Source organism: Protopterus annectens, chromosome 2.part2 (genome assembly GCF_019279795.1).
Source record: "Protopterus annectens isolate FY-2018-M chromosome 2.part2, PAN1.0, whole genome shotgun sequence".
Taxonomy (NCBI): domain Eukaryota; kingdom Metazoa; phylum Chordata; order Ceratodontiformes; family Protopteridae; genus Protopterus; species Protopterus annectens.
In genome coordinates this window covers 591,641,230-591,667,634 of record NC_056730.1, presented here as the reverse complement: position 1 = coordinate 591,667,634, position 26,405 = coordinate 591,641,230, and the positions used below count along the sequence as shown (strand labels likewise).

The 26,405-nt window shown below is 42.7% G+C and overlaps 1 protein-coding gene across 1 annotated transcript in view; it reads left to right on the top strand.

Moving 5' to 3' along the window:
• The window catches only part of PRADC1 (protease associated domain containing 1), a 400,772-nt gene that overhangs the window by 263,167 nt on the left and 111,200 nt on the right, over positions 1–26,405 (top strand). Inside the window, exon 4 of the mRNA XM_044064042.1 lies at positions 13,564–13,731. Coding sequence (XP_043919977.1) covers positions 13,564–13,731 — 168 coding nt within the window. The remainder of the gene's footprint in view (positions 1–13,563; positions 13,732–26,405) is intronic.

Genomic DNA, 26,405 nt, shown 5'->3' with positions numbered 1-26,405 from the left:
TGTTGACCCATTCAACTGTACAATGGTGGACAGCAGCTAACTAATGAGTTTGAAACTTTTTTTCCTTCATTCACTGGATGTACACAGATACATATAGGTATTACCATAGATGGGACAAAACCCCCAAATGTTGTAGAACAACTGTTAGTTCATTTCACAGAGAGAAAAGAGGCAAACCTGTCTACAGACAAACCATATCCAAATAGATATCCAGTTGCATTAGGTTCTGTAACAAACCTCTTCCTGGTCATTTCAAAGCCCATTCCATCAAACACAGGGCAGGTACCACTGCCTTCCTCAATGGAGTTCCTACACAGGCCATCCAGGAACCTGCCACCTGGAACTCGGTGCAAGGTTTTACAAAACACTACAGTTTAGGAATTGCCTGTAGAGCTAGAGCAGGGTTTGCTACAGCCAACCTGCAAAACCTTGTTTCCTAAGGGCCAACAGCTTCTCTTGCCACCCTTCCACTAGCTTTGGGAGTACTCCCAAGGATCATTACTGCAACATTTACTACAAAGAACATAACAAAGTTGTGTCACACTTACCATAATTGTAGATGGTTGGCAGATTAATGTTGCAGTACAAGCTCTCACCATCCAACCCCTTTATCTGCTGACTCTTTCCTTTTCCCCTTGCTGGGTGTAAGGGAGAGAGGAGACTCCTGCAGATATATCCTTCATCATTCCTTCTTCCCCTTACTTGTGTATTACTACCCTAGCTAACCCAGACATCTCGGGAGAACATGCTGCCCTGAGACATCAGACTGCTTGTGTACTGCTTAGAAGGATCTGAAGATATCGCCAACGGATGACCTTCTTGTACCATGATGTCTAGGCATTGTTCCTCAGATGTCCATCAGGTAGTGATGATATAAAGACTCTGGAAGTCAGGCCAGTCAAGGGCCTCTGCAGGGCATGAAGACCCAAGAATCAGTACTGCAACATTGATCTTTTCGAACATCTACAGTTTAGGTAAGTGTGACACAACTCTACTTTTCTTATCCAACTGGATAGGATTTGCTTAGCCACAGCCAGACCATTCTTATTTTCGGCAAAAGAGGCAACACTTAGTGTGTTTCCATGACCACATGCACCCTATTCACATACAATCTCTGAACTGAAGAAACATGTCAAGGGTGTAATAGGCTCCTTTTCCCCTAGACCTGCCCCCAGAAGGAAATGGGGAGATATTTCTTAGATTACTCGTTGAAGGAAATGTGTGTTAAATTTAAAGGACACACAATCTTTGTGAAAGACTGACCAGAGTTCCCTACAAATTAGAGCCTGCAGCTCTAAGGGACACTGTCAGAGTTATCATGAATGATTTTTAGTAGATTCAAGAGGAGTTCACCATGTATCACTTTATTAAGTCTTACGTGCAGCAAGTCTTTTTGTCACCCAATTATAAACCGATTGCGTGTGAGCTGCTTGAATTAGGAGATGGTCCCTGATATAGTTATTGTGCATGAATGGTTAAGTCTTCACCTGTAGCATGCATGTTCTTTTCGAAGAAGTCTGCCAGATTCAGAAGACATGACCCACTCATGGCAAAACCACATTGATCCTTATCAGGGAAAACAAGTTCAACTGTGGTAACCTGGGCTAGCAAGTGGAGTTTGCTTTTTATTACATTGCACATGATGCATGCCAAACTAATCAATGTATAGATTTCTAGATGTGATATAATGCCCTCTTGACTCTTGGGTAACCACTGCCTGCTGCCAAACGTTAGCAGTCTTATTATGAAGAATGTGAAGCAGCAGTACATTGTAGTTTTGAATACTGATTATGAAGCTGTGTGTTCTGTATTATCAGGGTCCATGAAACTAGTGTTCTTTGTTTTGTTTTGGGCATCTGTAACCATGTTAATTGTGATTTTTATGGGTTGGCTCCTGTAATGTGGTGGTAGGGTTATGACCTCCAAAATACAGGTTTTGCTTGAAAAAGTATTACTAACTTGGAGTTACAATCCTGATGTCAGACCATGAGTTTCCATATGTAATTATAGAATGCCTCATTGTTGTTCTCTATTTTTTTATCCTCTACTTATGATACAAGTTTGTGTGTAATGCCCTTGAGGTCTTGACTGTGTTTGTTATGCTTTTCTATACTGTGTGTAGTGTATTTTGTTTTATGTTGAGGGATTTCGTTTGTAGGATTTATGGAACTTTCCACCTGTTATTAATCTTAACTGATTTTATAATTTTGCCCCTAGATCTATTTTTAAATTTAGTTATGTATTTGTGCAGTACTCGGATGCACATGAAAATGCCGTTGCTGCTCATTACTGGGTCACTGCGGTAGTAGCCTTAAGCAATATGGGACATCCCGCCAAGGATCAGACCCTGCTGGCCAGGTTTCCAAAGCTTTAGGGATCCTCCTATGCCCCATAGCCAGTGGTATGCATGAGGGATGCAGAGAAACCACTGGCTGTGGTGCCAACTACTTCAGAACTTTGTTGCTACCAAAGAGTGCACTCCTCTGTGGTCTTTGGCAGATTAATGGTCAGTTAGCTCATCTTCAGTGCTAGGCTGATAAGTTCCCTGATGGAGATTACCTTCTATGTTTATTTTTAAAAGCAGAAAGAAGAAGAAGAAAGTGCATTTTTCCCCTGAATATTTCATTTTTGTGCACTTCTGCCATTTGAAATGCTTATCACTACAAAACTTTATCTCAAAGCTTCAGTTTTATTAGTGGCACTTCTGTGAGGGTATTTATGCATAAAATGATTTTTCTTCTAAAACTAACTGTATTTTACCTCAGAACTTTTATGTAGAGTTTATACCGTGTTAGACAGCGTGTCTTTCGTGATTTTTTTCAGCAAAAAGCTTTCTTTTCTTTCAGAAATGAGCCCAATCCTCCTCAGCTCTGCTGGCAGTTTATTAGACATTATAGATTGCTATAAGCTGGTCTGGAGTCCTTGTGAGGATTCCCTAGCTCTTTTGTGAATTAATGTTATACGATGCTCACAAACTACTGTTTTAGTTTGAAGATTTCAAGGACTCTTCTTGGCTCCTGTATCAGTCTTGAGAGACCCCATTTGTGGGTAGAGCAGGACTTTCACTTCCTCAGGTCAAAAGAAGGAGGAACAAACTTGTCCGGGAGGCTTCCGTCTTCAAGCCAGCTTCTTTCATTCCCCAGCTGCTGATAGGTGACTCTGCTGTGGCCATCATTTGTTCCATAGACCAATCAACTACCTCTCCTGGTGCCTCTGGTGTTGCTTCTTGAGGTGCCACTGTGGACAGGGAGTCAGGCATGTCCTCTGTGGCTGTACAGTTGCCTTTTCCAAGGAAGGGAGAGCCATCTTTACATGCTTTGTGAAGGTTCCAGGGGATGCTTCATTGCTAACATAAACTGAGGTGCCCCCCCACCCCCCCAGGTTAGGGACTGTGCCTTGATGCTATTTTTTATGGGGGTGCTCCTAGTAAAAGAAAGCATAAGTCGAGATAATTTTTCTCATCTAGCGCAGATAACTGTCTGGGTTTGGCAAATGGATTGTTGAGAGCAATGCAGCCAGTGAGTGATGGCTATCCTCCACAGAATAGGAAGAAAACAGTTTCTTCCCAAACATATTCTGATTCCTAGTCTGAGGGACTGCAGTTGGACATAAACAATGTATATCATGTTCTCTCCACTACAGGGTAGAGATTCTGATTCCAAAGAGAGTCCTTGCTCAGATACTTTTCCTGTAGAATGGCCCCTTTCAAATACTATTGCCATTATGAAACTCTCAGTAAGAAAACAATGTGTGAATCTCAGCGAAGGTATTATGATCTGTTACAGATAGATTTTCATCAAAATGCACTTGTTCTTGATTTGGCAGCTTTAGAGGTTGCCTTTTTGGCAGTCTGCGCTTTTCCTGACAGCCAGCCATCTGTTCCTAAAAAAAATCTTATAAGTTGTATAAAGTACCCCAGTCCCATGAGTTTCTTTATTCTTTCCTCAGGGTAGATCCTGCAGTAATTTTCTTGTCAAAATCAGCTTTTACTAGGCTTCTTTCAGCTGCTAACCTTATTCCTTCTGGCAGATTGGGCAAGGGTTTGGATAAGTTTGATAAAAGAGATTATTCTTCCACACTGGCCCTCATAATTGTAAATTTTCAGGCAAACATTTAAGTTCTTGCTGGCTTCTTATGATAATTTAAGGAAAGTATTTACCTTTTCTCCCTCCTTCAGATACTAACATTTATATATGTTTGGTAATTTCTTACTGTGTCTCAGGTAATCAAGCACACGTGAAATGAACTTATTTTACTGCTGATGCTGTTTCCAGGGCTACTGACAGTGGCTCTGTTTTGTGAAGATTTGCTTGATTACAATCTCAAAGTTTATTTATTTTGTTTGTTTATTTATTTGCTTGCATTTGTTTACCGGGATGGTCCACTGGGCCAAAAAGTGCCCATTTGCCAGAAGATGTTAAAACTGAAATATTTAAATGCTCCTCTGAGTAAGGAAGTATTATTTGGTCCAAATATTTAAATGCTCCTCTGAGTAAGGAAGTATTATTTGGTCCTTCCTGTGCAGAAATTCTTAAGGGTTTTGATGAATGGAGAAAGTTAATTCAAGTTAGTTCAGTCTTGCTTTCCAGAATTTAGCAAACGTTTTTCTTTCAGTTCAGTTTTCTCTTTCAAAAAGCAGAACAAGCATGTACAGCAACGTTCAGGTAAGCAGAATTTCAAAAGACAGTGACAAGAATAAACCAAGAAGAAATAAGAACCCTTCCAAAACCAGGGACAACACAAAAAAATCAGATTGACTGCATTACCCCTTTGGATGTCCCCTTCACCACCTTGGTAGCCCCATAAATCTACCCCAGTGTTTAGGTGTTCATTATCCTTTGTGGCACCAGATAACTTCAGACTATTGGGTGTTGATAATCATTCTACATTACAGCTGATAGTGGGACTCCCTTCTTCAGTTTCAAGGGATTCCTCTACATTTTGCTAATCATACTGACCTGTTCTGTTTTGAATCACATGCTGTCTCGTGCTAGTTGGGGAAGGTAATAGAATGGGTTCCCTCAGATCAAATAGTGAAAGGACTTTATTCAGTAATATTTCTGGTAACAAAGAAGGGGGGGGGGGGCTGGAGACCTGTCTTAGACCTTTTTTTTTTGTAAACCTGCACATCATAGTTCCAAACATCAAAATGCTTTCTCTGCAATCTCTATCACCTCTTGTTCTTCATTCCAGTTTTCTAGTGACTTTGGATTTAAAAGATACTTACTGTCATACTCAAATCAACAATAACTTAGGTTCATAGGTAGGTACTATGCTATTGGCCGTAGGGCCTATATAAGCCTAGCCAAAAGGTACCCTGGCTTTCGCCACCCAAGAAAATTATTTTCCTGCGCCACTGTCGAGCAGAGCCATAGAAGTGATCCCCAGGGTGAATTTCCTATCTCCCATCAAGTCATCAAGATTTTTCTTGAAGAGTGCTAATGAGGAGCTTTGTTTGATTTAGATAGGTCATTTGTTCCAGAGTATGGGAGGTCTCTGGGACAGGAATCTATCCCTCCAGCATGTTCTGTTTATTGTGGTGACAAGGTTTAGGTCACTAGAGCCTGTAGCTCGGAGGGATTGGGGTTTCTTTAAGTGGAGCATGTCCAAATGCTCTGGGTTTGACATAGCTTTGTGTGTTAGGCAGAGATTGCCCCTGAGTAGGCGATATGCGACGGAGTAAAGCTGCAGTTTTTTGAGACGGTCTGCATAGGGCATTGGTTTGAGGCCGGTAATCCTCTTTGTGAGGTATTTCTGCTGCCTTTTCAGTTGTTGTAGATGTCTTGTGAGGTACATACCAAAAGGGGCGTTGTACTCTATAATGGGTCTAATGAGTGATGAGTAGAGGGGAACAATGACCTCTTTTTTCCTGAATGAGAAACCTTTTGTGATGAGGTGTGCCATGTAGAAGGATTTCCTGACTACTGTGGTGATGTGATTATCAAAGGAGAGACTACTGTCCACCTTTTCCCCAAGGTTTCTTATCACACTTTCGGTGTTAAGTAGACTACCGCCTATGTGGTAGTTCGTGGGTACAGAGCTTTTACCAAAAGGGATGACAGTGCACTTTTTGGCATTGAGCTTGAGGCCATGGCTTTGACACCAGGCATCTGTCTCAGCGAGGCCCTTTTGTAGGATGTCCACATCTTTTGGAGTTTTGATTATGGCTCCTAGTTTGCAGTCATCTGCGAACTTCATTAGCCAAAGACCTTCTGTGTTAGCCTGTACTTCAGAGAAGTAGATACCAAACAGGAGAGGACCCAGGAATGAACCCTGTGGTACTCCACTTGTCACTGGTCTGAAGTTGGATTTGGAGTCTGCTACTTTCACAATGTGGGTTCTGTCAGTGAGCCAGTTGGCAATCCATCTTGTGACATAGGATTTATACCTAGTTTAGTGAGTTTATCTCTAATTCCAGAGTGTGGGATGGTGTCGAAAGCCTTGGCAAGATCTAGATAGGCTGTGTGAACCACCTTACCCTCATCTACGGCTTTGGTGACAGCTTCAAAGAAGTCTGTCAGGCTTAGGAGACATGATCTGCCTTTTACAAACCCGAACTGGGTGGGGTCCTGAGTTTGGAGATTACCAATGTCATTGTTTATAAGTTCCATGATGATACGTTCCATAGCCTTGCAGACCAGGCTCGTCACGTTAATGGGGCGGTAGTTTCCGGGGTCCGTGGTGGCTCCCCCTTTGTGGAGTGGGATAACAGTCACTGTATAGCCTGAGGTGAGGCTATGATTGAACATGGTATTTAGGTGGGGGTGCCAGTTTATTCTATAATTCATGTAGAACGCAGCCTGGGATGTTGTCAGGTCCCATGGATGCTGTATTCTTGGCTTTGGAGAGTGTGTTTTTTACCTGTACAGCCGTGATTACAGGAACTTTGCATTCTTCCGGTATTGAGATGGGCCCTTTAAAGGATGAGAGGTGGGTAAAGTTAGCACTGAACCTGTCTGCCAGGATTTTGGCAATATCAGTTGGTTCTGTATATTTAGTGCCATTGTGCTGTAACTCAGAGCAGACCTGAGTGTTGCCATTGAGATTCGTGACATAGCTATAGAATGCTTTGTGGTTGTCTTTAGAGTCAGTGGCAATTTTGTTTACGTAACTAGCTTTGGAGGATTTTATGAGGGATCTCAGGTTCTTTCTGAGGTGACCAGGGAGTTCCTCCAATCATGGGATTTTACTTTTTTTTTGCAACAGTTTCTTTCTTCTATTGTAGAGTTTGTTTATGGCAGGGGACCACCAGACTGGCTTCCTTTTTTTGGAGGATAGCATCGTGGTTCTGTTAGGGATTGTACAATCCATGCACTTGTGTAAGTGCTTATAAAGTGCATTTGTGTAGGATTCAGCAGTCATACCTCTATAGTCCATCAGCATGGGTGTCGTGAAGTTTGCTACTTCTGTCTTAAGAAGCATGAAGTTGGCTTTGGAGAAATTTTTTACGGTTGTTTCCCTAATGGGGGTGAGGGAGGGATGTGGATGTCTAGGGTGATTAGCTTGTGGTTGGATCTGACCAACAAGGAATTGACCTCTGGTGTGGAGCACCGGTTGCCCATGCTGGTAATAACCAGGTCTAGGATATTGCTGCCCCTGGTGGGGGTGTGGATAAGTTGATCCAAGGCATTGGAATTTATGAATTCCAGAAAACGCTGAGCACAAAAGTTGGTACATGAGTAGTTTTCCCAGTTAATGGTGGGTAGTAGAAAGCGCCCATTATTGGGGTGTTAGGTTGTACCCTAATATTTTCCAGTGTATCAAGAAATGAGTGGGAATCCTGGGGCATGGTGGGGGATCTGTAGCAAGCTACAATTTGGATTGCGGTCTTGCCCAGAGTTAGTTGCACTTGGATAATCTCAGATGCATTATGCTGAGCAACTAGCCTGGAGTTGTGGATATCCTTAATAAATATGGACACGCCTCCACCTTTAGTGTTTCGGTCCAGGTTAGGTGGCCGAAAGGTGTGGTATGAATTATAGCCTGGTAATGCAGGGATACTCTCTGGAGCCTTGAACCAGGTCTCTGTCACTGCACAGATGTCGATGTTCTCCATTTTAAGGAGTGCCTCGAGTGAGTGCATTTTGAGGTTTAGACTTCTAGCATTTAGTTGCAATGCCCTCAGATTCTGCTTGCTTGTACCTGTTACGGTGGTGAATTTGTCATTTGAACCTTGCCTAAAAAAGGGGTAGCTAGAGCCTTAGCCAGTATCCGGAATCCCAGGGGCGACAGGTGCAGGGCATCTCTAGCAAAGCATCGTGGTTTGTCGATCATGTCATCCCAGGCAGACAGATACTGGATCCCCTTACAATGACACCAGAAGCTTAGCCAATTGTTGAAGGTTTGCATTTTCAGTGTACGGTTTTGCCTTTTGGTTTATCTACAGCTCTGTGAGTCTTTATAAAGTGTGTGGCTCCTGTAATAGCCCATTGTAAGATGCAGGGTATTCACATTTTCCCTTAACGAGATGATTGCTAATATTTGCAGATTCTTTCAAATATTGTCAAGAATCTCTGGCTTGGAAATACATCTATTTCTCAGCTTGGGATTCAGATGACGAGAGAGATTTTTTTTTCATTCCTTCTCACAAAATACCATTTTTAGGATGTAATCTAGACATTTATTTTGATTTTCTTTCCTCGAGTCAAAGTGGAGAGTTACAGGGAGCAGTTTCTGGTATTTGTCCAAGAGATTGTCTCTGGTGTCTGCCAGAGAATGTCTCAGAATTATAGTTTTGATGGCCTCAACTATTTTCACTATTCCCTTACCCAAACTCCACATGAGAAAGATTAATTGGTTTGTTTAGTCATTTTGGACTCAATACCAGCACTGTCTGTCATTACACACACACATAGGATGGGGAAGTTTGATACACCCCAGTGGTCAACATCTTCATTTGACTACTTCGGTGATAAAATTTTAATAACTTTCAGGTACCTTTTTTTCTGAGGACTTGCAGCGAGTACTAAAGTATGCAGAGAAATTCCTCTAGTAGAAGATCATACATGGGTGAGTGGAAAAGATTTTCTAGCTGGTGCCAGTGAAAGAACCAGGATCCTTTTAGGCCCCAGACTTCTGTGATTCTTCAGCGTTTGCGTAAGTTATTATCCTCTGGCATTTCTTATTCATCTACTAACATTAATCTCTTAGACATTTCTGCTTGTCTGTCCTGGATCCCCCCTTTCTAACATATATGCTATGATGTAGTTATTGAAAGGAGAGTTACATATCTGCCCACCTAGTAGTCAGGTGGCTTCTGCTTTGGGTCTTAATTTTGTTTTAGAAAAACTTGCACTGCTGCCTTTTGAACCTGATTAGACTGGTTTGAAGTTCTCATCTTGGAAAACAGTGTTACTTAAACTTCTTGCAGAAGTCAGAGTAATATCGAAGTTACAAGCTCAACCCTACCTCACATTTCACAAAGATAGGGTGACTTTGAGAACAAAACTTTCTTATGCCTAAGGTCATCTTAAGAGTTTACACAAGACAAGCTATTCATCTCCCTGTTTTTTTCCAGGGCCAAAAAATTAGGAAGGGGAGTATTCTTCACAATCTGGATATCTGTAGGCAACTCGGGTGCTATACTGATAGAAAAAAGTCTATCAGGACTCCTGATCACCTGTTTGTCACTTAGTAAGGTAAGAAGAAAGGACAACCATTTTCTTAGCAGACAATTTCTAAATGGCTGTCCTAAGCTATTATGTTTTATTGTTCTACCCACAAGTCACTTCCAGGCAAGGTCAGGACCTACTCTTCTAGAGTCCTGGATACTTCTTTGTCTTTCTTGAAAGGGGTGGATTATAGAAACATACTAGAGTCAGCAACATGGCCTTTGGTGTGCACACCTTTAGCAAATGCTACAAACTAGATTCTTCTCTAGGTCTAGAGCAAGCTTTGCTTGAACTGTTCTCCAAGGGATCCATGACCCTGATCCATCTTTCTACTCCTACTCTTTTACTCAGAAAGCTATAGTCTTTGTCCAATATCGCTTAAAGCTACTGATGCAGTGGTATAATGATGAATTATTATTTATTACTATTATTATTTATTTATTGACATTTGTTGACCGGGAAAGTCCACTGGGTTAGAAACCCATTTTCAGCGGAGGCCCGGGGAGAAAAGCTCTACAGTTAAACTGACAAACATTATATTGTACAATTATTATACAGGAACAAATACAAAAAGTAAATACGAAGTTGAAGAGATGCATATAAAATATTTAAAATATACTTTCAATCACAGAAGAGTAATAGACATTAGAACACTAAACATGTTTCAATCCACCTGAGAGTAGTCAAAGAACATTCATAACAGTGACGCATATCACAGGTAGGAGAAATAAAGATTCAGAGAAGAAGAAAAGGTATAAGAGAGGGCTGAATGCAAGAATTAAGTAAAAAATGTTTGAGAAGTTAAGGGGGCTTATGTTGTATTTTACAGGTACAGGTAGGATTTTTTAAAAAGTGGGTTTTTAGTGCAGCTTTAAAGGCCATTAGGGAGTCAAGTTGAGTAATAGATGAGGGGAGGCTATTCCATAGTTTGGCAATGTTGTATGAGTATAGGCATTGTCCTGTTCTCCTATTGGGATTAGCTACATATAGAAGAGTTCTTTCTGAGGAGCAGAGGGCTTGATTTGGGGTGTATGTGCGTAATATAGACTGAAAAGCGGGACAGCTATCAGGTTGGAAAATTAGCTTATGAGCAAGTGTTAATTGAGTAAAGTAGAGATAAGTGGTGAAATTCTAGCCAGGACAGGCTTGAGATAGCATTGCAGTGGTGTGAGTGGTTGGGCAAGTTAGAGGCAAATTTTGCTGTGTTTTAGTAGCAAGATTGCAGCTTACTACTGAGGGATGTATGAAGGTTGGTGAAAATGGGGCCTCCATATAAGATGGATGGGATAAGCAAAGTGTTAGCTAGTTTTATCTTAGTTTGTTTATCTAGGTAGAGTTTTTGTCGGTATAATTTGCCCAGTTTGAAATGTTTTCTTTACAGTATTCAGTAGGTGTTCAAAGGAGAGTTTATCATTGATAGTAATTCCTAAAAGTTTTGCATATTGTATGTGTTCAATTTCTGTTTTATTATGGGAGAAAAATTTGAATTCTACAGTTAGAAGTTTTGATGAGAATATTATCAGTTTAGTTTTTCTTGAGGTTCAGCATTAATTGGGTGTCATTTAGCCAGGTTTCAATGGAAGAGAAGGCATCTTGGGTGATCCTCTGGTGGTTAGTGAAATTGTTGGAGAAGGAGATGATAGTTGAATCATCTGCGTATTGAATCAATATGCTTTGTTGGGAGTCTTTGTTTAGATCATTAATGAAAATACTGAAGAGTAGTGGTCCTAAAATGGACTCTTGGGGGACACCAGTCTTGTTTGCCAGGTATTCTGATTGTTTGTTTTGCCATGTAACTGTTTGCTTTCTGTTATTTAGATAAGAGGAAAACCAGGTTATTACACTTAAGAGTGCATCCAAGTTTTTCTAAGTGTTGTAATAGCTTAGGGTGTGATACTGTGTTGAATGCTTTTGATAGGTCCAGTAGGAATACTGAAGTTGATAGGCCAGCATCAAGAGCTTTATTAACAGTATCAGTGAAAGAGTAAAGCTGTGGTAGTACTATGACCAGGGCAAAAGCCATGTTGAGTGGGAGCTATGAGGTTATTGTTAATGAGGTGCTTTAGTAGTTGGATTTGAATGCATTTTCCCAGGATTTTTGATAGTGGGGAGAGAATGGAGATAGGCCTGTAGTTCGAGAGATCATGAGCATTACCACCTTTGTGTAGTGGGGTTATAATGTATTTTTTACAGAGTTGGGGCACATATGATTCAGTGAAAGAATGATTGATAAGAATGCTGACAGGGTAAGCTATGGCTCTGGCTGCAAGTTGTAAGTACTCTGGTGGTACGTTATCAGCGGACAGAGAGCAGGGCTTTAGTTTGGTTAGTAATTTTAGAACTAGGGATGTAGGTACAGGTTGAAGTGAGAAGGGCGGATTAGGAGGAATACTATTTGAAGGAACTATGGTGTCGCTAGAGGTATCTATAGATCTACAGGATTTATGAAGCTAGTACACTTGTGTAAATAAACTTACCATAACAGATGTTCAAATAGATTTCTGATGCAGTAATTGCTTCCTCCCTCTATCCCCCAATTTTTGCTATTTTTTTGCCAGGGTTTGGGGTCATTTATATTCATGTTCCTATCTGGCAGGGCTCTAGCCTCCCTTTCTACTGAGGCAAATATACTATGAAGTATTTGTTGCCCAGGTCACAGTTTCTTCTGTATCCGTCATGCATACCAGTAGCTAGGAGGTGTGGAAGAAGCCCTAAAGCCCTGAAAAGCTGGCCAGCTGGGTCTTATCCTTGGCAGGATATCTCATATTGCTTAAGGCTACTGCAGCAGTGATCTATTTGAACATATACAGTTATGGTAAGTTTACTTGCACAACTTTGCTTTCAGTATTTTAGAGATGTTATGTAATGTTTCATGGACAACTACATAGAAGGAACAGAATTGATCACCGTCCATGAATGCAGCAGTAATTTTAATTTCTAAGTAGTTCCCATTTCTTAAGTCACAGAAAGCAGTTTTGTTTCAAGTCAAGTTGTGGTCCTATCATTAAGTAGAACAATGTTGTGGTTAGAGGAGATCTTGGAAGGGGGTAAAGTGAGAAAGGAAACACAGGAAATCTTTGTTCGTGAGCACTTTATAAAAATATTCCTGTCTGTTTTGGGGGGAGAGGTTAACCTACTGCTCTAGTTACTAACAAAGTCCAAAAGTGGTTGAGCCGATTACTTGAGTTATAATTTTCCTATTTTGATATGTGGATGATTAAAATTTGCCTTGGTGTTACCCCTGATCGCCATATTTAGCAGTTTAAATGAGGACTACTTTGTGATTTTAGTGAGTATAGATGGGGTTTAGTACCACCTGGCAGTTCTGCATTCATCGTTATTGACTGATACCACAATACTTAGAATTTTCCCCTTTTTTGGGTATCTTACTCTCTAATTTTAAGTGTGTCCCTAACTTAGACTGCCACTCCCTGATCCATATGGTTGGAAATAGTAAAAGGCCTCTAAGCATGAATTTTGTGGGATGTATGGCATTTTCGTGAACAATGTTTTAGTGACCACTGAAATCTCCCTTTTCTCAAGGTACAGAAAGTCTCTACATTATCTAATTTGTTCCTCAAACTAAAAGCATTGAGGAGTGCATTTGTTTATATTTTCTTTACAGGTACTGTACTCACCTTGTTTTCTCCCTTACATCCTCCAAACTCTAGTATGTATATTTATCATTTTTTACAGTAATTCAAGTACATTATTTTGTTTTCATGATCCCTGGTCCACAAGTGGTGGCCAGTAAGAATATAAGGATGTAGTACTGTCATAATTATAGTTGTACTTTATAATGTAATGAGCTGCTGAACTGATAATTAAGTGGATACCTACCAGGTGAATATGTGAGCTGCCCTAGCTTGTATTACATGGAGTGAAAAGTACTTCAAGTATTTTTTTTTCTTTTAATCTTAAGAAATATAATCAGTTGTATTTTTCTACAAAGGGGATGTTCCTTCCTGTCAAAGACTAAGGTTATCCAGGAGAATGGAGGAAGGGCGGTGATTATTGCTGATAATGCTTATGATAATGACAACCTCTATGTTGAAATGATTCAGGATGGAACACGCAGAACAGCTGACATTCCAGCACTTTTCATCTTGGGCAGAGATGGGTAGGTGTTTCTATCTGTTGATACAGCTGCTCTTTTTTGTATTTTAAACGTGATTTATTTTGTGTTTCTTAAAACCATTGTTTTTTTTACATTTTCTTCATTTTTGCATTCAAATTAGACAAATCACAGTTTAGAGAAAACATATTCCTCATGTAATCATGTTGCATTTGTTTGCCTGCATTGATCAAGGTGATCAAGGTGCTGCCCTACAGTTATTTAGATTTTAGGTGTTGTTAGTTGAGAAGGTATTTTCCCTTTACTAGATAGTATTTGACAAAATGTATGTGGTATAAAGTATGCTGCTCGGATTCTACACCTGATTCTGCCAACCATTTTCATTTTTATTTGTACCCGTCTAGCTACGAGATGTGACTGGATATGCTAATTTGTTACAGAAACTCAGTACTTTTGTTACCTAATTTGCAATAATCTTAGTTTAGAAACAGCTGCAAAATTAATAGTCAGTAAACAAGTGTAAGTGAGTATGCAATGATGTTGAGACTGTTGGGTATGCACACTATCTGTATCAACAGGCAAGTGCATGACCAAAGAGTTTCTACAGTTATTGATGCTACTAACTAGACCCTTTAAACTGCTGTTTACAAGAAACCCAAAATGAACCCTTACCCCACCCTTGCTTGCTTGCTTACTTGGAGACTATGTTTTATACATTTTTTTTCTGCACAGTTACACCTGGCCTCTAATCGACTTCATTGCACAGTTGCATCTTATTCCTGATCAGTTGATGTTCTTCGTGTTTCACTATTGCAGTCATTACATTTGGGTAATCTGCTGGCAGGTTGCTCTCAGTCGGCCTGAATTCCAAAGTCTTGGGTCCTGCGTTGGTTGCTGTCTCATGTTCCATGACGTCAGGTCGTCAGGGGTATAAAATATGCAGCTGACACCATTTTCTTTAGTCTTTCTTGCCGCGCGGTGCCCGAAGCAGAAGCATTTCGCAAGTGCCGGTCGGCCGACTACTGAAATATTCAAGTTTGAGTTTCAGAACCGAAGTCTTCACTAAAGCTAAGTACCCCGTTGGGGAAACTTTTTTTCTTGCTTATTACCAATGTCAGAAAAAGTTACTAATTGTATTACTTGCGGGAAGCAAATACCTCATAAGGATTTCCATTTATACTGTATTCTTTGCCTAGGCCCTGATCACAACATGCCTGGCTGTCGGTTTTGTGCTAGATTTAACCAACACACTACTAAGCGTTGGTATATTTTTGCATCAAAGTATTTTGGAAACAGATTTAACTACCCAGAAATGTCGTCTGATAGCAATCCAACTACCTGAGTACATAAAAAACGCAAAGAAAAGGACAGAGAACGGCAGTCGAGATCCAAAACAGATGACGAAGCATTTCCTAAGCCAGTCGCCGGTTCGCCGGTACTCAGTGAGGTGCTTTTGCAACCCCTGATACCCGCTACCTTCGAGTCGCAGGCCTCTACCGACACCTATGTGGAGTCCGGCATGCCGCAAGATACTCAAGGTATTGGACCGACAGATATATCTCCCTTGGATGGGTCCGGAGTCGCTGAGCAGGCACCGGCTTCTGAGGGTGTATTCAGACTTCAACATTTGTACATCAAACCGAAGACAGCTGCAAAACCAAAGACAAAAGCAACTTCTAAAACTAAAAAACTGATGCATGAGCCATGTGCACAGGCCTCTATGCCTAAAAACAGATGACCAAAATGGCTGAAGACCTTATTACCTTGATCAGGGGTACCCACCCCCCCCGATAAGAGGCCTAGGCAAGACACTGATTATGAATCTTCAGATCAGGTTTCTATTTCTTCTGATACCTCTTCTGATCAGGAATTATCTATACCTCCCTATGAGGATTCTGATGCTGAGGAGTCTATTCCATCTGCATCTCCTCCTGAGGATTATTCATTTGGAGAAACCTTGCATACTTTGAGGGAGCATTTTCACTGGGAGAGTCAAGACTTCTCAGAATCAAAAAAGAGGCTGACTCCTTACCTCCATCTCCAAGTAAGCCAGACAGATATTACAGGGTCCCTGACTCACATACATTTCTATTTAGAAACCCTGCTGCTGATCCTGAAACTATTTCACAGGGTCCAAAGGGAGTTAAGGCCTCAACAGCAAAAAATCCTACCCCCTCTGACAGAGATTCAAGGGCACTGGACAGATGGGGAAAGGTTTATACATCTGCAACCTTGGCAATCAGGGCCTTAAACTGTCAATTTCATATGCTTAAGTACCAACATGTTATGGGATTGCTGAAACAGAAAATTATGTTGATTTCAGAATGTGCAGAAAATAAAGAATTGCAGGAATTATTGCATGCAGCTGAACAAATTGGAAAGCATACTTTGCAATGTGGTTTTGATTCCTTAGAGGCCTCCTGCAGGGCCGCAGTTACTGGATCTGTGATTAGGAGGCATGCCTGGTTAAAGGAACAAAATTTACCTGATCATGTTAAAGCTAAATTGCTAGATGAACCTTTACAGCATAATTCTCTGTTTGGTATTAAGGCAGAAGAGGTTTTAAAGAAAATGGAAGACAAAGCTAAGTCTATGCAAATTGTTGAAAACTTCTTACAAGTGCAGCAACCAAGATTCAGTAGACACTGACCTACCAAAAAATGGTCCTTTCCTGTGTCAGAAAGAGCTCAAAGGGGAAAATCCAGATGCCCTAAGGGTTCCAGATACCAGGCGCAAGATTCATACAGGTCAAAGCAGTGGGGAGCTTCCACCTCCAAATCTGGAGGAGATAAAGCGCAAACCTACAGAAAGCAATCCCAATGACTTCCCTCTGCCTTCACCAAGCACTTATCTTTTGGCAGCACCCATAGGGGGAAAATTAGCACTTTTTGCTAAAAATTGGCAGTTAATAACCCAGGACAAGTGGGTACTAAACATCGTATCACAGGGATACAGATTCCATTTCCATACTCTGCCAATGGCAAATGGTTGGCCAGATCTGCCAAAAAATCAATGGGCAGAGGCACAGAAACAGGTTATGTCCCTCATGGATATGGGGGCCATTCAGGCAGTACCAGAACAGGAAAAAGGACAAGGTTTTTACTCAAGACTGTTCTTGGTACCCAGAAAGGACAAGGCCTGGCGGCCAATACTGGATTTATCGATTTTGAACACATACCTGGACATTCTGAAATTCAAAATGCTGACTTTGCAGCAGCTTCTGCCCATGCTGGGCAAAAATGCTTGGCTGCTGACTTTAGACCTAAAAGAGGCATACCTGCAGGTCCCAATAAGACAGTCGTGCAGAAGATACCTCAGATTCAAGGCTGGCTTAATGCATTACCAATTCTCTGCACTGCCCTTTGGCTTATCTACTGCGCCCAGGGTCTTTACAAAGTGCCTGGCACCAGTAATTGCATTTTGCAGACAAAGAAGTATACAAATATATCCTTACTTGGACGACTGTCTCATTCAAGCAGAGAACAAGGACATTCTTCTTCGACACATGGCGTTTGTGAAAAGGCTTCTAACATGGCTAGGGTACACAGTAAATGAAAATAAATCACAAGTGGTACCCTCTCAAAAGCTAACATTCCTGGGTGCAAGTTTGAATACAACTGCCCAGATGACTTACCTCACGCCAGACAAGCAAAGGCAACTGACTATTTACTTCAAACTGATGGCAACAAAAACCCAGTCTTCTGCAAGACAAATTATGCAGGCTGTGGGCTTTATGGCATCCTGCATACTAATGATTCCATATGCAAGACTGCATATGAGGAAACTTCAATGGTACCTAAAAAGTTTATGGAGTCAACATTCTCACAGTCTGGAAACAATGATTCCTGTCATTCCCTGCCTGCAACAGGAGTCTCTATGGTGGGCAAAGGCATGTCACCAAAACATGGGACGGCCATTCACTCTACCCCCTGCCAGCCAAACCATGACAACACACGCATCAGATTATGCATGGGGGGCCCACATGACAGGAAGATGCATTCAGGGCATATGGTCACCAAAAGAAATGCATCTGCATATCAACCAGAAAGAGATGCTAGCTGTTCAAAATGCCCTAACAGCCTTCAAGGACTTACTTCATCCAGGACAACTACTGATAAAGACGGACAACACTACAGTCATGTGGTATATAAACAAGCAAGGGGGCACACACTCTTATCCCCTCTGCTGATTAGCCATGGCACTGTGGAACACAGCTTTGACCTACCAAATACATCTTCAAGCTCAATTCTTGCCAGGAAAACAAAACACTCTGGCAGACAATTTAAGCAGAAACCTTATGGACCCTCACGAGTGAAAACTAAATCCACAAGTCTTCAGCATTATAACAGAGAAATGGGGGAGCCCAGACATAGATCTATTTGCCTCTCCACAAAATTATCAATTGAAAAGATTCTGTACAAGATCCCTAGTGATATCTGCATTGCTTACTGTACTTATTTCTTTGTTGCACTTGAAAAAAGTTGCTGTTTGTCGTTTTTGCATTTAAGTTACCGGTAACACAGTCGCAGGCTACACACTCAAGTGCGCTAGCCTCCTCTGTGTATTTAAAGTAATTTAAGCTCTGCATTTCTGTTGTTTCTGGAAAAAAAACACAAAAACATTCCTTGTTTTCCTGCCTTTCTGAACTAGTCTAGTCCAGTTTTCAGGCTTTGTTGAATCCAGGACTGTGGTAAAGGTTCCCGTGTTGCCCATATCGTACTTGGATAGTTAGGTGGCTTCCTTGTTCACTGTGAGAGAGGGAACTCTGAGCAGCCTATCTGTCCCTATAGGAGTGGTGCCAGCCCAGCAACTTGTAGCTCATTGGCCATTTTGGGCTAATTTCTATCCTTTTTGATTTCCCTGGTATAAAAACCGCTTAGTGCAGTTTTGTGCTTGTATACAGCTCAGCAAGCTCCTCGTGGTGCCCTGCAGAGTCCTACAAGCGTCCGAGAGACAAAAGAGAGACTTTGGACTTAATCGATTAAGTATTGTTTTTGCTTGTTGTTTCCCTGAAACGCTAATTCCGCCTAAAACACGGCTTTTCAGCGCTTCTGTGGATCCCTAGTGATATCTGCATTGCTTACTGTACTCATTTCTTTGTTGCACTTGAAAAAAAGTTGCTGTTTGTCATTTTTGCATTTAAGTTACCTGTAACACAGTCGCAGGCTACACACTCAAGTGTGCTAGCCTCCTCTGTGTATTTAAAGTAATTTAAGCTCTGCATTTCTGTTGTTTCTGAAAAAAAAAAAAAAAATTCCTTGTTTTCCCGCCTTTCTGAACTAGTCTAGTCCAGTTTTCAGGCTTTGCTGAATCCAGGACTGTGGTAAAGGTTCCTGTGTTGCCCATATCATACTTGGATAATTAGGTGGCTTCCTTGTTCACTGTGATAGAGGGAACTCTGAGCAGCCTATCTGTCCCTGTAGGAGTGGTCCCAGCCCAGCAACTTGTAGCTCATTGGCCATTTTGGGCTAATTTCTATCCTTTTTGATCTCCCTGGTATAAAAACCACTTAGTGCGGTTTTGCGCGGGTTTGCACACCGCACAGCACTGTTTAGCTGCGGTTAAACTATTCCAGGCACAACGAAGTCTGCACTTCGGTTTTTCCCTTGAAACTTGAAACACTTCAACCCAGCACTAGAAGTAAGGCAATTTAAGACCGGCACTTACTAAAACTCACTAAAACTAGCACTAGCTTGCAGCTTGCACTTCAGCCCTATACTCAGGAAGTATAAGGCTCTTTACTCATTCAATCAGCAATACAGTCCCAACCATCTATTCAGGCATGTTCAAGGGACAGCTTCAGGTGTGCTCTCCGGTCCAGCTGGTGAATCTGGGCATCCTGAGGCAATGTTACAATTGCCTTATGTACACAGACAATCCCCCTCCTCCTCCCAACCAACACAAACATATGTGAGAGATGCAGCTACACAGCCAAACTGGAGGCTAAGCTCTCTCAACTCATGACTGTATCAACCAGTCACAAGGAGAAGGGCAACACTAACACCACATTACCAGACTCACATAGACCAGCCATAGCTGCACCAGAAAACAACTCTCAGAAACACGCAAAAACATACCTGGAGGCTCTAAATAAGAACCTGCTTAAACAACAGAGACCTCCTAAGCATACACCCAAGCAACCCCCACCCCACAACAGAAACCAGGTAACACATACGTCACAACGTCAGTGTGCCAAGCAAAAACAGCCCCTAAGGCTAAATAACACACCTAACACACTAGTAATCGGTGATTCTATCATCAGGCACACAGACGTCCCACTCACTAGACTGAACAAGGAGAAGGTTACCATAAGCTGCCTGTCGGGTGCCAGAATCCGCCACATAACACATGTACTCAGGTCACTCCACAACAAGTACAAATATGACTCTGTCATTGTACATATTGGCGTAAATGACCTGAGATGTACCTCCCTGTACTACATGAAGAGAGACATGGAGGAGCTCTCTGACCATGTAGCCCAGGCTGGTATGACACTGACTCTGAGTAGCATTGTGCCCTCACCCAAAATGATGCCAGCATACAAAGAAAAAAATGATCAGTTTCAACAATTGGTTAAACTACTGGTGTCATTCAAAGGGGATCCAGTACTTGTCAGCCTGGAACGACATGCTTGACAAGCCACGTTGCTTCGCCAGAGACGGCTTGCACCTGTCGCCCCTGGGCTTTCGAATACTGGCCAAGACTATTGCCGCCCCAATACTACCTTTTTTAGGCAAGGCTCAAAAGACAAACCCTTCTCCATAAACAATAATAATAAACAAAAACTGAGGCTAATGCTGCTCAACGCCAGAAGTCTAAACCTCAAAATGCACGCACTCAAGGCTCTCCTTAGTATGGAAGAAATTGACGTATGTGCAGTGACAGAAACCTGGTTCAAGACTCCAGAGAGCACCCCAGCACTACCAGGCTATAACTCCTACCATACCTTTAGGTCCCAAAACCAGGACCGGAACACAAAAGGAGGGGGTGTGTCCATATTCATCAAGAACACCCACAACTCCAGGTTAGTAGCACAGCATGTGGAATCTGAGACCATCCAAGTGCAATTGACAGTGGGTAAATTGACTGTTCAATTTATAGCTTGCTACAGATCTCCCACCTTGTCTCAGGACCCTCACGCAGCATTCCTGTGAACATTAGAAAGTATGAAGATTCTACCCAACACCATGGTACTGGGTGACTTCAACTATCCAAACATTGACTGGGAAAACTACTCAAGCTCAAACGCCCTAGCCCAATGCTTCCTTGAGTTTATAAACTCAAACGCCCTTGAACAGCTGGTCACCACTCCCACAAGAGGTGACAACATACTGGACCTGGTCATCACCAACATGGGGAACCTATGTTCCACACCTGAGGTAAACTCATCATTGGTAAGATCAGATCACAAACTAATCACACTGGACATCCACATCCCGACCCCCCCCCCCAGTCAAGGAAATCAAGGTAAAAAACTTCTCTAAAGCCAACTTCACACTCCTCAAGACCGAGGTGGGAAGTTTCAAAGCTCCCAATCAAATGGAAAATGATGACCCATTGGCAGAATCCTTTACAAGTGCATTCTATGAACACCTTCAAGAATGCATGGACCGAGCCATCCCAAGTAAAACCAAGACCAACTCCTCAAAAAAGAGGAAGCCAGTCTGGTGGACCCCGGCCATAAATAAACTTTACAACAGAAGGAGGAACCTCCTGCAAGATAGAACAAAATCCCAAAATAATAAAAATATGCCTAAACAGCAAAGACCTCCTAAGCAGATATCCAAGCAACAGCCACCCCTCAACAATACCCACAAATCACATATCTCACAAAATCAGTGTGCCTCACAGTCACAGCCCATAAGGTCAAACAACACACCAAATACACTTGTTATACGGGACTCTATTGTCCGGCACACTGATGTCCCACTTACCAGACTGAACAAGGAGAAGGTCACTGTAAGCTGCCTGTCGGGTGCCAGGATCCGCCACATAATGCAAGCACTCAGGTCACTTCAAAGCAAGAACAAGTATGACTCCGTCATTGTCCATGCTGGCGTGAATGACCTGAGATGTACCTCCCTGGACTACATGAAAAGAGACATAGAGGAGCTCACTGACAATGTAGCCCAGGCTGGTATGTCCCTGACCTTGAGTAGCATCTTGCCCTCACCAAGAATGATGCCACAGTATAAAGACAAAATGATCAGTTTCAACAATTGGCTAAAGTATTGGTGTCATTCAAAGGGGGTCCAGTGTCTGTCAGCCTGGGATGACATGCTCGACAAGCCACGTTGCTTCGCTAGGGACGGCTTGCACCTGTCACCCTTAGGCTTTCGTATACTGGCCAAGGCTCTTGCCACCCCATAGTGCCTTTTTTAGGCAAGGCTCAAAGGACAAACCCACCTCCATAGACAACCCAAAGATAAAAAAACTAAAGGTAATGCTACTCAATGCCAGAAGTCTAAACCTCAAGATGCACGCACTCGAGACTCTCCTCAGTATGGAGAAAATCGATGTCTGTGCAGTAACAGAAACCTGGTTCAAGGCTCCTGAGAGCACCCCAGCACTACCAGGTTATAACTCATACCATGCGTTTCGGCCTCAAAACTCGGACCGAAGCACAAAAGGAGGGGGAGTATCTATATTCATCAAAGATACCTACACCTCCAGGTTAGTGGCATTGCACGAAGCATCGGAAACCATCCATGTGCAACTAACAGCGGGCAAAACTGCCTTTCAGTTTGTAGCCTGCTGCAGAACACCCTCCCTAGTACAGGAATCCCACTTGGCATTCCTGAGAACACTGGAGAATATGAAGGTCTCTCCAAACACTATGTTATTGGGTGACTTCAACTACCCAAACATTGACTGGGAAAATTACTCAAGCCCAAACACCCTCGCCCAACGGTTCCTTGAATTTATAGACTCTAACGCAATGGAACAACTGGTCACCACTCCCACAAGAGGGAACAACATATTGGACCTGGTCATCACCAACATGGGGACTCTATGTTCCACACCAGTGGTAAACCCCTCATTGGTAAGATCAGACCATAAACAAATTTCTCTGGACATCCATATCCCGTCCCCACCCCCAGCCAAGGAAATCACTGTAAAGAATTTCTCAAAAGCCAACTTTGCACTTCTCAAGACTGAGGTGGAATCCTTCAAAGCCCCTGGGCCAGAGGATAATACAGCTCAATCCGCAGAATCCTTTACAAATGCATTCTATGAGCACCTGCAGGAATGCATGGATCGTGCTATCCCAAATAAAACCAAGACTCACTCCTCCAAAAACAGGAGACCAGTCTGGTGGACCGCAGCCATAAATAAGCTATACAACAGAAGGAGGAAGCTACTACATGACAGAGCAAAATCCCAAAAAGGGAAGGCATCTCTGATCAGTATTAGCAAGAAACTTCGATCCCTCATAAAATCATCAAAGGCCAGTTTCGAAAGAAAAATTGTCCTAGACACTAAAGATAATCACAAGGCCTTCTTTAGTTATGTCAGAAACATGGGCGGAAACTCCCAGATATGCTCTGAATTGTTGCATAACGGTACAAAATATACCGAAGCTACAGACATAGCCAACATCCTGGCAGATAGATTCAGCGCAAACTTCTCCCCCCCTTCCCCCCCAAAGGAGCAAACGCCTATCCCAACTGAATGTAACCTCCCTGACATCACAGATGCACAGGTGAAAGCTGCCCTCTCCAAAGCAAAAAACATAGCATCTATGGGACTGGACGGTGTCCCAGTTGTGTCTTACACGAGCTCCAAGAAGAACTGAACCCTCACATTAAGTCATTGTTCAAACTTAGCCTTACTACAGGATATGTACCCAAAGAATGGCGTACAGCTACAGTGGTCCCACTCCACAAAGGTGGTGCCACAACGGACCCCGGAAACTATCGCCCCATAAGCCTGACTAGTCTGGTCTGTAAAGCTATGGAGCGTATTATCATGGAACTCATAAGCAAAGACATTGGGAGCCTCCAGACACTGGACCCTACCCAATTCGGCTTTGTTAAGGGCAGATCTTGTCTCTTAAACCTAGTTTATTTCTTTGAAACAGTTACCAAAGCCATAGATGAGGGCAAGGTAGTCCACACAGCCTACCTGGACCTCGCAAAAGCCTTCGACACAATACCCCACTCGGTCATCATAAATAAGCTTACCAGCTTAAATATCAACCCCTATGTCACAAGATGGGTTGCAAACTGGCTCAGAGATAGAACCCACATGGTCAGAATCGCAGGTGCCATGTCCGAATCCAAACCAGTTACAAGTGGCGTCCCACAGGGCTCAGTTCTGGGACCTCTGTTGTTCGGTATATACTTCTCTGAGGTTCAGGCTAACACGGGGGGATTATGGCTGACAAAGTTCGCAGATGACTGCAAACTGGGGGCCATAATCGAATCTCCAGCTGACACAAGCATCCTCCAAAAGGGTCTCACAGAGACAGATGCTTGGTGCCAGAGCCATGGCCTCAAGCTAAATGCTAAAAAGTGCATAGTCATCCCCTTTGGGAAAAACAAGGTGCCCACAAATTACCACATAGGTGGTAATCCATTAAATCTGGAAGAAGTAATTAGAGATTTGGGGACCAACGTAGATGGTAATCTCTCCTTTGATAATCACGTTGCCAAAGTGGTTAGAAAGACCTTCTATATAGCCCACCTTATCATGAAAGGGTTCGCATCTAGATCAAGAGAGGTCATTGTGCCCCTCTATCTGTCACTCATCAGGCCCATAATTGAATACAATGCGCCTTTTGGGATGTACCTTACCCGACACCTGCAGCAACTGGAGAGACCCCAAAAGTACCTCACCAAGAGGATCTTGGGCTACAAACAGATGTCCTATGCAGCTCGACTAAAGAAATTCCAGCTCTACTCAGTTGCTTACCGCCTACTCAGAGGCGATCTATGCCTGACGTACAAAGCCATGTCAAACCCAGAATTAATGGACATGCTCCACCTCAAAAAATCCAAGTCCCTTAGAGCTACACGCTCCAGGGAACTAAACCTCAGCACAAAAATAAATAGGACATGCTGGAGGGACAGATTCATTTCCCAGAGGCTCCCCTCACTTTGGAATAGAATCCCAATTCATGTTAGACATAGCCCCTCGCTGACTCTCTTCAAGCTAAATTTGGACGCGTGGATGAGAAATCGCAAATTCACCCCTGGGATCTCTCCTGTGTCCCTGCTAGACAGAGGCACAGTAAGCTAATCTAATAGGGAGGCGGAAGCCAAATACACTCTGGCTAGGCTTATAAATGCCCTAGGGCAGATAGCCTAGTATCTACCTATGAACCTAAAATAAGAAGGCATCTCTGATTAACATCAGTAAAAAACTGTGCTCCCTTATTAAATCATCCAAGGCCAACTTCGAAAGAAAAATAGCCAATGACGCTAAGGATAACCACAAGGCCTTCTTTAACTATGTCAAGAGTCTAGGGGCAAACTCTCAGATATGCTCCAAGCTAGTGCATAATGGCCATAAATACACTGAACCAACTGACATTGCCAACATCCTGGCTGACAAGTTCAGTGCACACTTCAACCCCCTCCACCAAAGGGGCTAGCACCCATCCCAGAAGAATGTGGCGTTCCAGATATCTCAGACACACAAGTAAAGACAGCCCTTGCAAAGGCCAAAAACACAGCATCAGTGGGACCAGATGCTATCCCAGGTTGTGTCTTACACGAGCTTCAAAATGAACTAACCCCGCATCTCAAATCACTATTCAAACTCGGCCTCTGTACAGGCTATGTACCCAAAGAATGGCGTACAGCAACAGTCGTACCACTCCACAAAGGTGGTGCCACAACTGACCCTGGGAATTATCGCCGTATAAGCCTGACTAGCTTGGTCTGCAAAGCCATGGAACGCATTATCATGGAGCTCATTAACAGGGACATTGGGAACCTCCAGACACTGGACCCCACCCAGTTCGGCTTTGTTAAAGGCAGATCTTGCCTCCTGAACTTGGTCGACTTCTTCGAAACAGTCACCAAGGCCATAGATGAAGGGAAGGTGGTCCATACAGCATATCTGGACCTCGCTAAGGCGTTCGACACCATCCCACACTCAGGAATCATAGACAAACTCACCAGCTTAAATATCAACCCCCATGTCACGAGATGGGTTGCCAATTGGCTCTCAGACAGAACTCACACGGTAAGAGTGGCAGGCGCCATGTCTGACTCTAAACCAGTCACAAGCGGAGTCCTACAGGGCTCAGTCCTGGGATCCCTCCTGTTCGGTATATATTTCTCCGAAGTACAGGCAAAGGCGGAGGGACTGTGGCTAACCAAGTTTGCAGATGACTGTAAATTGGGTGCAATAATTGTCTCTCCAGCTGACACAGACATCCTGCAAAAGGGTCTCACAGAGACAAACACCTGGTGTCAAAGTCACGGCCTCAAGCTAAATGCCAAAAAATGCATAGTAATCCCATTTGGGAAAAACAAAGTACCTACAAACTACCACATAGATGGGAATCCACTAAGTACAGAAGAAGTAATTAGGGACCTGGGTACCCAAGTAGATAGCATGCTCTCCTTTGATAACCACATAGCCAAAACGGTCAGGAAATCCTTCTATGTGGCACACCTGATCACAAAGGGTTTTTCATCCAGATCCAAGGAGCTGATTGTGCCCCTTTACTCCTCACTCATTAGGCCCACAATAGAGTACAATGCCCC